Raw genomic sequence first — 15,867 nt, forward strand, 5'->3', positions numbered from 1 at the left:
TGTGACCAAGATATTTTAGACTCTGCTTCTCCACAACACTTTTTTCTTTCCCAAACGTGAGATTGGCTGTCCTTGCTAGTTCTAAACATTTTTTCATTCTTTGTGCCAGTTCCTCTTTTGTTTTACCCCACACTAACACATCATCGAAAAAACTGTCAATCCCTTCTTCTCCTTTGAATATCTGTTTCATTCTTTTATTGAATACTTCTGGGGCTGAACTTATACCAAATGGAAGCCTCTGGAATGAATATCTGCCAAATGGTGTGTTCAGTGCACGTGATGTTCGTTGAGTGGGACTTGCCAAAATCCTGATGCTGCGTCGAACTTTGAAAAATATTTTGCACCAGATAGTTTTGCTGATATTTCCTCTGTGGATGGTATGGCATAGTGTTCCCGTTTTATTACTTTGTTTAGATCTTTGGGATCGATACAGATTCTCAATGTACCATTTTTCTTCTCAATAACCACCATACTGTTGACCCATTCCGTTGGACTGTCTTCTTTCTTGACGATACACAACTTCTCCATCCTGTCCAGCTCTTTTTTCACTCGGTCTAGAATAGCAAATGGGATCCTTCTTGGTGGATGTACAACGTGTGTTGCATTTGCTTCTATTTTCATTTCATATTCTTCGTTCAGTTTTCCAACTCCTGTGAAGACATCTTTGTATTCATTCATAAATTGACTTGATTCCGAGTTAATCGTTTACATCATTTAATAATTTTCCGAAGCTTCTAACCCCAGGATTGCTTCTTCCTGTGTGTCCACCACAAAGAAAGGAATTGTCAGGCCCGTTATCTCCATCTGACACATTCCTTTTGTTTTAGAATGTCACCTGTGTAGCTCAGGAGTTTGCTTTTTGTAGATCTCATATCTAGCTTTTTGTGTCCATTGATTTTATCGAACAGTTTTAATGGCAAGACGTTGGCCTGGGCTCCTGTATCTATTTTAAAGCGCACTGACACTCCATGGATGTCTGCTGTTATATAAGCTTGGTTGCCGTCCCTTTTTGTTTTCGTTTGAATTGCTCCCACAAACAATTTTTTTTCTTGATCTTCTTCACTTGAACCGTAATCTATGTCAAGTTCATGCACTCTCCTACGCCTGTTTTTGGAATTCTGTTGATCGGCAAACAGCCTGAAAATGGTTGGGTTTACCACACTATCTACACTTTTTTCCATATGCGGGGCATGAACGTGGACCGTGCTCCCGGCCACAGTTTCGGCAAGAAAAGACATTAGATGCCCCTTGTTTAGGCTGAACTAGAGTTGTTGGCTTTCTTATGGCATTGAGAACACCATCATTCCTGCTCCCTTGATCCATCATTTTCATTCCTTTCCGTGACTGCTCTTCTGCTCTGCAGATATCAACAGCTTGTTCTAGAGATAGTTGCCCCTTTCTTAGGAATCTTTTTTTGACTGTCTGGGAATTGGTTCCCACAACAATCCTATCTCGAATGAGTTCATCTTCCAGTGTCTTGAAGTTACAGTTTTTTGCCATCTTCTTTAACTCCACCCATAATTTTCAATAGTTTCCGTCTCTTCTTGATTTCGGGAATTGAATTTGTAACGCTCGAGGGTGATATTGGTTTTTGGGCTGCAGTATTTTTCAAAACCGTCCAACAAAGCTTGTAGTGAGTTTTCATCACTGTTTGTCCTAGTCGAGTGAATGTCTCGACCGTCTTGTCTAATTATATATAGCACTGCGGAACATTTCTCTGCTTCTTCGTGCTCCGGCATGGCTAGGCCGACATAGAGTTCTATAGTCTTCCTCCACCCACGCCATCTTTCCAACAATGTTTTTTCCTCCACTGTTTGTGAAGTCCATCTCGTCTGGTTGTTTTAATTTCAGACTTGGAGCCATTTTGGACACCTTTACAACCTGTATGACGTATAGTGCGTTTCAATCGTTTCACAGCCGTTCCTGGTGAAAGATTGGGTTGTGAGTTCCGACTAACCAGTATCGATACTGCTACCGTCACTGCCCGTCACTAAAACTGCAAAGTCGAGAGTCCCGTTTGATAGTAGGAGTTGAGTTTTATATAACTCTTTTTAAGTTTACTTAGTTTTATTCTTATAGTCACAACACTGAAGTACTTTCCTTCACTTGAAATGATTTTCTAAGCTATGTCCGTCTGAATTCTGACACCATGTTATATTTTGTACTTAATTCTAGAATGGGCTAAAGAAAGGCAGCCATCTTGTTTATGTTTATTTCAGAAGAGGGCGATACTTGTTACGTAAAGTATCGGTATCGTATACATATAACTATAACAGATGCGAGGGAAATAGAATAAAGATTGAAACCTGTATAAGTGTATGTGTGTGTGTGTCTGTGTGTGTGTGTGTTTGTATGTGTGAAAGAAACAAAAGGGAGACGGAGAGAGTGAGGTAGACATGAAGAAAGGGATGGAAGAGGAGCAAAGAATTGTAGGGATATTTTAAAGAAAGCATTTTGTTACAAAGTAAGTCATAGTCAATCAACTGGAAACATATTGACCAATGAGATTGCAATTAAAGAAATGGGCTGGTCAAATCAATCATTGCATTGTTTCCATTTTGAGTCAGATGACAGCTTGAGGAGGAGGGGTGGGGCTTATTGTGTAGTGACTTACATTAAAACATGTTATTCAATCTCTCAAGTTTTCCTTAGCGTTCCACCACATTGTTCATTGTCTAAAAAGACACCCCCCCCCCCCCCCTTAGTTTCAGTATACAAAGAAAGCACGACAAAACGAACATCCATCTCTCTCTCTCTCTCTCTCTCTCTGTTTGTCTCTCTCCCCTCTTCATCTATCTATCTATCTATCTATCTATCTATCTATCTATCTATTTATCCATTAATAGGTTTGTCTTTCAGTCTGTTTATCTATCCATTTCATTTTTTAGTTACACGTATTTCCATCGGGAGTTCATTAATTGTTGAAGACTCTATTTATTATTCTGCTTTTGTACTTAAAATTAAATGTTTATCCTACAACAATCTCTGTAACTGTAAGCGTAAGATTAGGCAACTGTTGTCCTATTAAGTCTTAGCATGTCCTATAATTTCATGAATAAAAAAAAAGAGGGACAAAGGAGGACCCTCACCTCGATCATTATCCAATGCTGCTAGACAAAGAAATAATAGCACGTCGTGTGTATCAAAATGCACAAACACACACATATGTAACACACGCATGCTGACGTCATGAAGCATCGCCCGAGCATTATGGCCTACAGCCACAGCGCATGTGATGAGCGTTGACCAATCAGAATCATTCATTTGTAAGGTTGTCAGGGAAAAACCTAGACTTGTTTACAGTTTTTAAAGTTCATTATTGGTTGAACCATGAAATTGTGGAAACAGTCATGCTTTCTCTGAGATAGATAAAGACACGCCCTTTGCTGTGATATCTTACATCTTATTGGTGGAGAAAAAGACTCGGTATTACTAAGCCTTGGAAAGGGTGGCTCTCTGAGAGAAAGTCAACTCTCGTTTTGAATGTGCATTTTTAAACTTGAAATTTATATAACTTATCGTCAATGTTTATGTTGAATTATTATGTTTTCATGTGGAAAAATGATTGTAGTTTCTGAAACAACCAAAAAACTGAAATTTGATAATTTTGACCATTTCCACTTTAAAACCGGTTTTCTTCGTTTTCCAAGTCCCGACTTAATACTGCTTCGAGGCGGAGGGTCACATATGGACTTCTTACAATGTCCATCACTGCCTATAGCCAGGTACTCATTCACAGTTGATTTAAGTAGGGTAGCGTGGCTCAGCGGTAAGGTCTTTGCTTTGTACCCGAAAGGTACCGAGTTCTGTGACCTTGAGCAAGTCACCTTGACCTGGCTCAATTTGCGGCACTGCACTGCGGCTGATGCCTGGGCTATTCCAGTCTTCCCTTGGAATAGACCCTAGAGACAAATTTCCCCTATGGGATGAATAAAGGAAATCTTTTTTTTTTTTTCACCAAGTGTAAAGTGCCTTATCAAGGACACAACATGGGGACCAGAATTTTTTGACCATCCCTGTCAGTCATCAATGCTTAACACTGACTTTTGTGACAGGACGAGACGGGGTTCCAGTGAGCCATCTACGCGACAGAATATCATCAAGAATTAAAACTGTGTATACCTTAAGAGTCAGCACATATCCAGAGACACCGCTGTCAGCATCCAGAGATTTTTGTGTGTACACCTTGCCGGTTGTTGGATCAATCGAGAAAACGTTAGTGACAACATTGTTGGTGGGAACTAAAGAAAAGGGAGATAAATAGGTATGAAATATTTCTCTCTAGTTTGGTTTATTATCATAATTTTACCGGCACTTATGACATTTTAAACTTGAGATTTCATATCAATGTTATGAGCACAAGTAAAATACTCACCGGTTCTATCCACCAGCTAAATCATAACCACACCAAAACAGAGTAACTTTTAACGTTAACCGTCTTATTGAGAGAATTTACTGGCAACTAATAACCCATCTGGCACTTTAAAAACAATAACAAAGAGTTGAGTGATGTCAACTTTATTCATTCTATAGCAAAAAGTATCTACTCAATGTGCCTTAAAGCAATTGACAAGAGGTCCTAAGCTAACAGCAACACTTAACGTGTCGGACGAGACATCATGCCTGTGAGGTCACATTACAATCTTTTTCAAAAGATAAAATATTGTGATTGGTCAAAAAGAAAAGATATTACAGGAGGTAAACAGTTCAAAGCCTGACATCTCAATTTTTTATTTGAGTTAAAATGTAGCTCCTTGTGTTCACTTTACCGGACTGTCTTTTTTACAATGAACCCTAGAGACAAATTCCCCTTTTGGATGAATAAAGGGAATTTTATCTTTTTATTTTTTTATCTTATGGATGATGATGATGATGATGATGATGATGATGATGATGATGATGATGATGGTGATGATGACAGTTTGTTCTAGTGTTGACAATCACATTGAAAATCATCATGGCGATAATGTTTTTTTTTTGTTAATGCTAGTGTCCCATAATCACCTTCTTTAGCAGTAGCGATGGAATAGGTGAGTGTGTTGCCAACATCAAGATCAGCATCCGTAGCGGCAGCTGTGAACAGGGAAGTCCCTTTGGCTGTGTCTTCCCCAATGTTGTAGGTATCAGGGGATGTGGAAGCGGGGGCAGGGACAAGGCTGCTCCAAACTGGTGCTATGTCATTCACACCATTTATCTGATTTGTTGATAGATCAATATGCATATGTGAATAGACATATAGCATAATATCCACTTAATTTACTACAAGTGTTTTATAAGGAGTCCCAAGCCAACAGAAAAACTTAACATGATGTCCTCAGAGCACAGTTACTTTTTCTTTTTTTCAACAGAGACATCACTGTTACCAGCCTGTATGACTCAACATCTACAATCGATATTACGTTGACATTTACCAGATGGTGATAAAAAGTGATTATGTGACAAAACTCAGACATGTTAATTTTATTGTTTGTTTTTAAAGAAATTATAGCTGTTTCCCCTCAATAAAATACTTTAAATTCAACCCATTTGTAGTTTTATGAATTCAATTTTTACCATAGAAACCATTTCACACATGAGCATGAGTGTGGTGAGAATGTCAGCAAAGGGCCTTTTTCAAGGACTCAACTTTGGGTCACCCACAGTGAGATACAAACCAGGGACATCTACTAAGTCCAAAGGCTAGTTTCATCCTAGCAGATCAAATTGTTGCAAGATTTTTGATGGTCTTAAGAGAAAGTTGTATGGTCACAAGAAATTGTTATTAAATACAAAGTTATTGTTCATGAATAATAGGAATGGAAGTAATTTCAATGATGTAATTCATACCTGTCTACTCTGTCATCTGCATTTTTTGCCAAATTGGGACCTAAAATTTGCCCAAAAAACCCCCCAAATTTGCCAAGAAATTTGCCAAAAAGACCAAAATTTGCCAAAAAATTTGCCGAGGAGAACTAAGCGTTTCAGTAAAAATTAACACGCGGAACAGAAAAAAATATATAAAAGACAATTTATTACATTTAAGGAGGCTACATTTATTAATTTACACAATAGCGTTGTTACAAAGACTTTAAAGAATCATTATCCGTAGAGAGTAGCTTCCCTTGGTTTGGGCCCAGGCAAAGCTGCAACATTTCTCAAGTTTCGCACTTTTTTTTCGTTATTTTGTTTTCGCTTCTTTTTTTTTTTCCCCAAAATTTGCCACGCGATTTGCCAATTTTCACAAAATTTGCCACGATTTGCCAATTTTGGGAAATTTGCCAAAATTTGCGGATCGCCCTGATATTTGTGGCCGCAAATTGCCATTTGCGGCCGCAAAAAATGCAGATGACAGTCTACTTGAACATTTCAAAATCAGTAGCCAACACAAAAATTCATCCGTAATAAATGGTACAATTTTAGTAATACTCCAACAATTAACAACAACAACAACAACAATGACAATGACAACAAAAAAAGAAAAAAAAATACTGCGTACCTACAACCTTTCTATACGTAAAATAAATGTTGTTGACCTCCACCATTACGAGTTGGCAATCGACTAAGCTATCATGAGCATGAACTGAACAGTTTATAACTTTAAAGAGAACATTTATTTTCTTTCTTTGATAACTGCAGGAACTTAAAAGGAAAAAAAAAAATTTTCTCCAACACCACAACCAAATTTCTGTGAAATCAATATCTGTAATATTTCTTCCATTTCCGTATGTCCGAAATTGTAACCTAATTTCCGTAACAATTACGGACGATCCGTAAAAGTAGGCAGATATGGTAATTTGGTACCTCTTTGTTCAATATATTGGGTATTGCTCTTTGAAATGGCGGGTATATGAGGGATTCCAATAGCTTATAATACTGTTTTTAAATGATAGGTCACCTATGTAAATACTCACCTACTTCGATTTGCCTTCATTCAATATATTGGGTATTGCTCTTTGACATGGTGGGTGTATGAAGGATCCCAATAGCTCATAATACTGTTTTCAGTTGACTGATCAATATGTAAATACTCATCTACTTTGGTACCTCTTTGTTCAATATATTGGGTATTGCTCTTTGTCAAGATGAGTGTATGAGGTATCCCAATAGCTTGTAATACTGTTATTAAGCGACTGGTCCCTATGTAAATACTCATTGAATTTGTTCAAGTGATTGGAATGAAATAGGACCAAGATAGATTTCAACTTACAGTGAGGATAACCGTTGCAGTAGAAGTAAGAGCTGATGCTCCAGCTCCCTTGTCAGCCACATTAACTTTCAACTCTAAAGACTGAGTTGCCTCATAGTTTTGTTCCTTTGTGATGGTTATTTCTCCAGTTCCTGAATTAATACTGAAAAGCAAATGAAAATATAAAATATTAAGTCTTGGAAGTCAATGTGGGGATTAAAATAACTCAGTTGGTATAGGACTCACTTCACAAGCAAAGGGCTGGGATTGAACTTGGATGATGTTGAGATGTTTATTCCGACCTCCCCAGCACTGTCTACCCAGCAGTGATTGGGTAGCCATATCTTTTAGATGACTACAGCAATAATGTTCCTGAATAAATTGGAAATTCATTACTTGAAAAGTGACACTAATCGTGGAGGTGAACTTCAAAACTTGCTAAATCACATCAGATAGAAAATGAGTAAACACTCTCAAGCAATCCAATGGACACCTTAGAATCACCTGAGACAATTAGAAGTTTCAAAACACTCAGGGTGTTGTTCTATATGACAAACAAGACAAGTATTTTCCTTTTTAAACCACTAAATAAATAACAAGAAATTGCAGTTTCCTCTGAATGATAAAAAAATGTGACAGCATATTTGAAAGCCGACTCCCCAGGCAATCTGGGTTGCGATAAAAGCAGTGCTCCATGAGTCAAGAGGAAGTGACTCAATCATGCCACACAGTTCAATCGATGTATCAAACTGTAGCCTTCATAAAGTCTTTCTCTGACAATGACCAAAAAATTACATCACAATACAAGGTAATGACCACAAAAGGAAAATGAATAGTAAGTTGTATTCAATACTACAACCAATAGGATGATTTGTCTCCTTCAGCACTATTGACGACAACTCTGTTATCAGTGTCTTTAGATAATTGTCACCTTACACTGTGACCTATTTTTTATGTCACTGCCAGGTTTAACTCAATGACGGCTATGATCAAACCCAGTACCTCTGAGTTAAAAAGTAGATAAAAAGTGATTTTGTGGTTCAAGTTCAAGTTCAAGACCATAAGATGCAAAAAGTACACTGTGCCCATCACTGCAAATCTTATACACATAAATGTTACCTATCACACCACACTAATCCTGTCACTCAAATCATTCAATCCTCCCAGTGTTTTTGTATATGTGGAAAACACATTGAAATTATGTTGGGTCTGTGATATTTATTATGTCATGTGGTAGTTTGTTCCATTCACGTATTGTTCGAGGGAAACAGCTGTATTTGTATGTGTTTGGTAAAAATGACCTTGTTAATTTTTAGTTTTTATCTTTTACTTTTAAAGAAACTATATAAACTGAAATTACAAAGGAAAACCTTACGTCCCTAAGAAATTTGACAGAAGACTGTGAAAAGTGGATAGACTTTATACAGCAAATCATAGAAGCAGATGAGGCGGTCCAAACGGGCGATTAGGATACGAAAGGCGATGAGTCAAGTAAGTCATATCTATTGCCCTCACTAAAATTATGCTTACAATTCAACCCAGGGTTTGTACTTTATAAAATTCAATTTTTAGCATATAAACAATTCCGACATAATACCATCATCGAATCAAATCACTCAATCTATTTGAAGCAGTCAAAAACAAAAACAAAACAGGAAAAATCATTGAGAATTACAGGAATAACCATTATTATACCCCTGTCATTTTCATTTTTGGAAAAATCTGATTTTACTGCAGCATAATACCAAAAATATTATCAGGCATCTCCATTTTACATTGTAAAAAAATATAAAGGAGTTCTATAAATATTTGTCTGGCATGGAAATCAATAGATAGTGATTGTAATGGTACATAATCTATGTTTTACTGTGTTTTTATTGTTACAGTTATGTCCCTTGGTCAATAAAGGAATCAGATAAAATCCCAAAATGGCAGCCTTCGTTTGGTTCTTCACAGTGATGAATAAGGATATCTTGATCACAATAATATTTCTTAATGTCTAATCATTAATTCAAGAACCAATAATTGTCAAAATATGTAGGAGTTCAAGAGATATTTGTCTGACATAGAAATCAATAGATAGTGACGCATAAGGATACCTTGGCCACAATAATAATTCTTAATGTCTAGTAATTAAATAATTCTGAAATGTCATTCTACTTCACCAATTTAGGACTCAAACAGAAAGGATGCCCTTAAACCTCATTGCCAGTAACACCTAAACACTTGAGCTTTTATGTAGCGCAATATCTACTAAACATGCTCAAAGCACTTTACAGGGGTCCCTGACCAACAGTAACACTTAACATGTAGGATGTGACATGATGCCTGTTAGGTGATAATACAATTTTTCGGACAGACGACGCTCTTAAGGGCCAGGTACTCATTTTATACCTGCGTACGGTGAGAGAATGTGAGTAAAGAGCCTTTTCCACAAATTCAACTAGGTGCCGAGCGAGGCTCGATCCAAAAGCGAGTGTCATAGCAAAAGACCGCATAGCCGCACAAAACGATATCCTCCAAAGATTGCCAAACATCAACCTCCACTGAACATCAACTATACACCTCAACAACAGCAGAGACATGGCATCAAAACAAACAGAAATGAAGATTCCTCTGCACAGAAATAATGAAGGCCATTGCAAAGTCAGTCGACAGTGCCAGCGAACAGTTTTAAGTTTAAGTCAAATTAAGTCGATCATTAAATTCAAGATCCAATCATTGTAAAAAAGAATGCCTTTTGATTTTTAACAAAATATATATGTGAGATCATTGGAGGGGTATAAAAAAGTATTCTCTTATTCTTATGTTTGAAATTATGAACTAGGTCCCAATGTGAGCTCCCAAAGTCAAGCAGTAGCAATGGGAACTTGTTCACAGTTCCATACACAGGAGTTCAAGAATCTCATATGATAAACAACATAACCTTTATACATATATTTTTCAAACCAAACCCAATGAAAATAGATGATTGATAAAGTAAATTAACTTGCCTAAAGTCACTTTGTGCTGTGACAAAGTTGTATTCTATGTCTTTATTAGGGCTGGTCTTGTCTCCATCAGAACATGTCAAGGTAATGAGCGAGCCACCATTTCCACTTGCTGATAATTGTGTAAAAAAATTAATCAAATCATAAAATATTTCAGTATAAAATACCTTTTTTTCCCACTTTATCTCTCGTCTATGGCTACAAATATTGTAACAATTCAATTGACACACACAACTACCAATGATACAAGTCATTCATATTATATCCAAGAGTTCATTTTTATGCAAATAACAAGTTTGAAAGATTGAGTATCTGTGATGCCTATAATGTTATGTGTAAGATTATTCAGTTCTCATATTATTCATGGGAAGAAAAGCTGTACTTAAATGTATTTATAGAAAATGAATGATGAAATAAGTTGCTGTGGTGATACATGCTGAACTATCTATCACTTGGTTGAATTTTTGAAGAAATGGGGAAGGTATCTATATTTTGCTTTGTTTTTGTTTTTGTAAAATGATTATAATTCAGAAAAGTGAATGGAGCAGGCACTTATGTTCATAATAACAAGAAATGAAGTGAGTAGGAAAGTGCCAGAAGACAACAGAGAATAAAAACTTCACAGCGGCGATGGGGACTCGAACCTGCGACCTTACTGGTACAACTCCGCCTGGTCGGGGAGATTGTGACTCTACTGTATGAGCTATCCACGACCCAGACGGAAGCCAAGTAAGGTCGTGGGTTCGAGCCCCCATCGCCGCCGCGAAGTTTTTATTCTCTGTTGTCTTCTGGCACTTTCATACTCACTTCATTTCTTGTTATTATGAAATGATTATCTAAGTGCATTTCTCTGCATGATTTGATTTCAATGCAAAACCATCCACAGCATTATGATATTTTCAGGGTCTCATTGTTTCATGAGACATACAGGGTTATCCTTCAACTGCCTCTGATAAATAGTAGATGAAAAACAAATACGGACATCAGCCTCTGCTATTTATTGCATCTCATAAAAGGAGAAGTTGCATTTTATTTGATATATTTCACATTATGTTTGGTAAAGATATTCTATAAAATATGGAAAAGAATGCAGTGGTTAAGTAAATATCAGGCTACGCTACAATTTAGACAAATATTGTTTAATTCACCTTTTAGTTAAGTAGGTTCTTGCAGACTTGATTTTGTCTACATTTGGTCTCAGGATACACCTACCAGCATACCTTCCACCCACCCCCCCCCCCCCCCCCCCCACAGCGAGAGAAAGAGAGAGAGAGAGAGAGAGAGAGAGAGAGAGAGAGAGAGAGAGAGAAAGAGAGAGAGAGAGAGAAATGAAGCATATCATATACGCTATTTTTATACTTATCTTAACTAAACTGTTACTTGGCCAGACACTCATTATATTCCTGAGTACAGTGAAAAGATTTGAGTGGCAAGATGTGAGTAAAGGGCCTATTCCAATACTATGGCGCCTTCCACATCAGGACTCCAACCAAGGACCTATCTACACTCATTTACCGCCACTTAAGACCACTCACAAATCCGCACAAATGAGGAAATGTTTATTAAAAATGTAAATATATAAAAAAGAAAGACGTTTATGAGGAAATGAAAGATAAAGAATAATTGAATAAATAACATAATAGCTAAATTAATGAAACAAACGTACCCAGATCGTTTTCGTCGACATCCGCATAGGAGACAAGACTCGGGGTGCAAGTGGGGGAGATGTCATTTACATCTGTCAACGCGATTGTTACCTCCCTGGTCTGGTCTTGACTGGCCTTACCATCTGACACCTGGAGTTTGATAATAAGATAAGTTTTAAAAACACTACCTGATTATACCTCAACCCTCTTGAAGAATGTAAAGATCGATGCGACAAAAGTCTGGAGATATCAAGGCGCTCCTGAGTCAGCAGTCAGCAGTTACAACAGTAGCCAGGACGTTTCTCATCTGCTCGCCATGAATGACAGACGATAATAAGCCTAGATAGATTTATTTTGCAAACACTGCCAAACAGGTGACAGAATTAATAGGCCAAGTAGTCTGGGGGGAAAGAAATGTCACACTTTTCCAGGTATCATTTTTCCTCCTAAAAATGTATTAAAAAGTTTTGATACTTCTCTATTTTCTTATCCCGCTGCCATGAACATAGGTGTATAGGCCTAATACTGTTTATTATAAATCTAAGGCCATGAGTAAGTGTCTTCATTCATTAAAGATTTCGCCTCATCTTGTCCGTTAGGAGTAGCCGTTTGAGGTGAAATTTGTAAATCAATTTGGAAAAATAAGCATTGATTTGTTTATTAAATAATGTAAAATTTAGCGATTTGGAGAAAAAAAATGAAAAAATAAATAAACAGATAAATAAATATATAAATAAATAAACCAAAGCTTGTGGCGGGGCTGCCAATTTGGCATCTTTTCACGAACGTTAAACCGCCTTCAAACTTCAAACTCGTAGGATATTTTTTTACGAATAATTTTGCCAAGCAAACACTTTGAACATGCATGTACATTTGTGCACTAATCCCATTTTGTTATGTGCTCATAGTTATAATGGACATCTCAAAAAGTGACGCAAAATGATATGTCCATTACAAAAATGTTAAACTAGGCTCGTAATTGCGTTCGGATGTCAGTCCTGCATTTGTGTACACATCGAATTGACAGTATGAAAACAGTATCATATCGGGTTGATTTAGACTCCGAAAATACTTTTCTAGCCGATAATACCAGACTAGGGTTGAGTTTGTCGAAGAGAAAAAAATAGCAGGCATTTTATAATTTAAAAATTCTGATCCTTTTCCTTTTAATTTCACTTATCGTCATCTTTATCAACCGACATAACACCAGATTCACGCGGTGGGTCACATTTCACCAATTCCTTCACAATCCCTATTCAAATGGCCTATCAATACGGTCTCACCTTGACAGTTATGACGTATCCAGTAAGAGAAGTATCAGCATCGAGAGATTTCTGTGTGTACACCTCGCCAGTCGTCGTGTCAATAGAGAAAATACCAGTGACCACAGAGTTGGAGGGAGCTAAGGATATAGGATGTGAATGATGATGATGATGATGATGATGATGATGATGATGATGATGAGGTGGTGGTGATGGAAATCGATTCCGTCGTCGTCGTTGTAGTCTAGACTGAACTTGTCAAGTGTGACGTCACGAATAATGGCTAACTGACTGACTGAAGCGAAGCCTTTCTTAAGCCCCCCATAGACGCCGACATCCGCTGATAGCGGTACGGATGACCTATCGCTGTGACCCGATCCCTGCGTTTATCGCAGATGATTTTTGCCCACATACGGGGAGATATTTTTTTGAGGCGATCGGCGATCGGGGGCGTGGCAGTATAAAAAAGTGGACAATTTTTTTCGGATTTTCGCTGTTTTCACGTCGGATTCGTGATCAGCGTCAAATTTACAATAGGTTTGATACTAAGAACTGTGTGTTTACTCCAAAAATGCGTGAAATTAGAAATAAATTTTAATTAATAGTGAGGCTATGTGGCCGACAGAACCGATCCCAGATACTGTCTATCATTATATCTTTCGTCTTGCGCACAATAGTGATTACTTCTCACTAAATTATATCAATTAGACTGTTGAAGGAACGAAACTGACATCATTCCACTCTTTGTTATTGTATTAAGGCAGTCATTTTGGTAATTAGTTCTCACTAAATTATATCAATCAGACTTTTAACGTTCAAGGTTACTCGTAGTTTTGTATGACGGTACGTTATTTCCGACTGGTGGATGTTGAGATCATTTTACCTAAACTCATAGCATCAATAACGGTCCAAGATATTCGCATCATATGTAGCAATAGCTATAATAATCTAACATGTCGAGAGAGAGAGAGAGAGAGAGAGAGAGAGAGAGAGAGAGAGAGAGAGAGGGAGAGAGAGAAAGAGAAAGAGAGAAAAATTTACTTGCGCTATATATACCGCTATATTCAATAAAGGTGCTCAAATCACTTTATAAGGGTCTTTGGCCAACATAAAAACATGTTAGACGAGACATGACTGTTAAGCGATATTGCAATTGTTTCCCGACAGAGACGACGCTGTAAACAGCGAGGTACTCATTTTAACAGTGAACAAGGTGAGAGAATGCGAGTAAAGAGCCTTTTCCAAGGACTCAATTATGCGCCACTCAGAGCGGGACTCGAATCCAGTACCGTCCGATCCAAAGGCGAGTGTCATTTCACAAGATCACATGCATAGCCGCACAAAAAAGTGATGAGAGAATAGATTCATATGTATTGAAGGAGGAGAGAGCGGATGGAGTGAGTAAAGTTCTTGGATATTTATAGAAGGAACCAAATTGACGTCACTCATCTCATTGTTATTGTTTTTAGACACCCATTTTTATGATTAGTTCTCATTAAAATATATCAGACTATAACGTTCAAGGTTCCATGTAGATCTTTGGGCTGGAGTGACATTTCTGGCTGGCGGACTTTGTGAGTATTTTAATTTAACACAGAGCATCAATAGAAGGAATGAATTTGACGTTAGTCAATCCGTTGTTATTGCTTTTAGACAGCATTTTATAATTAACTTATCACTAAGTTATATCAATCAGACAATGAACGTTCGCGTTTGCAGTTTTGTGTGTTAATGTTATACCCCGATGGAGATGTCGTGAGTATTTTTCCAATACGCATAACATCAATACATTTGCAATCCGATTTAAGTTTAAAAGCAACGTAGACCACGGACATTTTTCCATTTTGTGGACAATAAAGATTTGTTATTTATCGTCATTATTATTATTTATTATATTATTATTATTATATTATTATTATTATTATTATTATTATTATTATTATTATTATTATTATTATTATTATTATTATTATTATTATTAATTATTATTATTATTATATTATTATTATTATTATTATTATTATTATTATTATTATTATATTATCATTATTATCATTATTATTATTATTATTATTATTATTATTATTATTATTATTATTATTATTATTATTATTATTATTATTATTATTATTATTTATTTATAAAACAAATCGACAGTGCTCCCGTGGCAGGTGAAACGGGTACTCCTCGGGACTACTCGCATTCGCACCCCCCCCCCCCCCCCCCCCCCCCCAACCACCACCGCCACCACACACACGCACACAGCTCTTTTTTTTTGGGGGGGGGGGGGTAGCGCGTTGTTTGTAGAGTATAATTCAGGGTTACAATGCCCACCCCTGTCATCACGTAGTCAAGGCTTTTTGGCATCTGCCAAGCCCAAATGTCTGTGTCAAGGTCGACCGTCATGTCGCGTCAACGGGTGAGGAGGAGAAAAAAAAAAAAAAGAACTGGCATATTATTATATCATTACATTGAAAATTATGAAAACTATTTTTTATTTTGTATGAAATCCTTTATAAATTTTACGATGATCAAGAACGAAACTTTTGCCATCTACCTCTTCCTGGCGCAACATTTATAAAAATATTATTTTAAAAAAATAATAACACAGCATTTATTTGGCGCAATATCCACGTGCTCAAAGCGCTTTACAAGGGGTCCCAACGCAACAGCAATATTAAACTTGAAAGACGAGACATGACGCCTGTCAGGCGATGTGACATTTTTTCCTAACAAATTCAACGAACGGCCATGTACTCATTTTACACCTGAGTACGGTGAGAAAATGTGAGTAAAGAGCATTT

At 37.0% G+C, this 15,867-nt stretch overlaps 1 protein-coding gene across 1 annotated transcript in view; it reads right to left on the reverse strand.

Moving 5' to 3' along the window:
• The window catches only part of LOC144975078 (protocadherin Fat 4-like), a 181,129-nt gene that overhangs the window by 139,672 nt on the left and 25,590 nt on the right, over positions 1 to 15,867 (reverse strand). Inside the window, exons 9-14 of the mRNA XM_078918777.1 lie at positions 13,085 to 13,203; positions 11,822 to 11,951; positions 10,159 to 10,267; positions 7,187 to 7,328; positions 5,005 to 5,194; positions 4,123 to 4,241 (exon numbers count right to left, since the gene is read on the reverse strand). Of these exons, the coding sequence (XP_078774903.1) occupies positions 4,123 to 4,241; positions 5,005 to 5,194; positions 7,187 to 7,328; positions 10,159 to 10,267; positions 11,822 to 11,951; positions 13,085 to 13,203 (809 nt within the window). The remainder of the gene's footprint in view (positions 1 to 4,122; positions 4,242 to 5,004; positions 5,195 to 7,186; positions 7,329 to 10,158; positions 10,268 to 11,821; positions 11,952 to 13,084; positions 13,204 to 15,867) is intronic.

Source organism: Berghia stephanieae, chromosome 6 (assembly GCF_034508935.2).
Source record: "Berghia stephanieae isolate SIO BIC M18660-M18661 chromosome 6, UCSD_Bste_1.3, whole genome shotgun sequence".
NCBI lineage: Eukaryota > Metazoa > Mollusca > Gastropoda > Nudibranchia > Aeolidiidae > Berghia > Berghia stephanieae.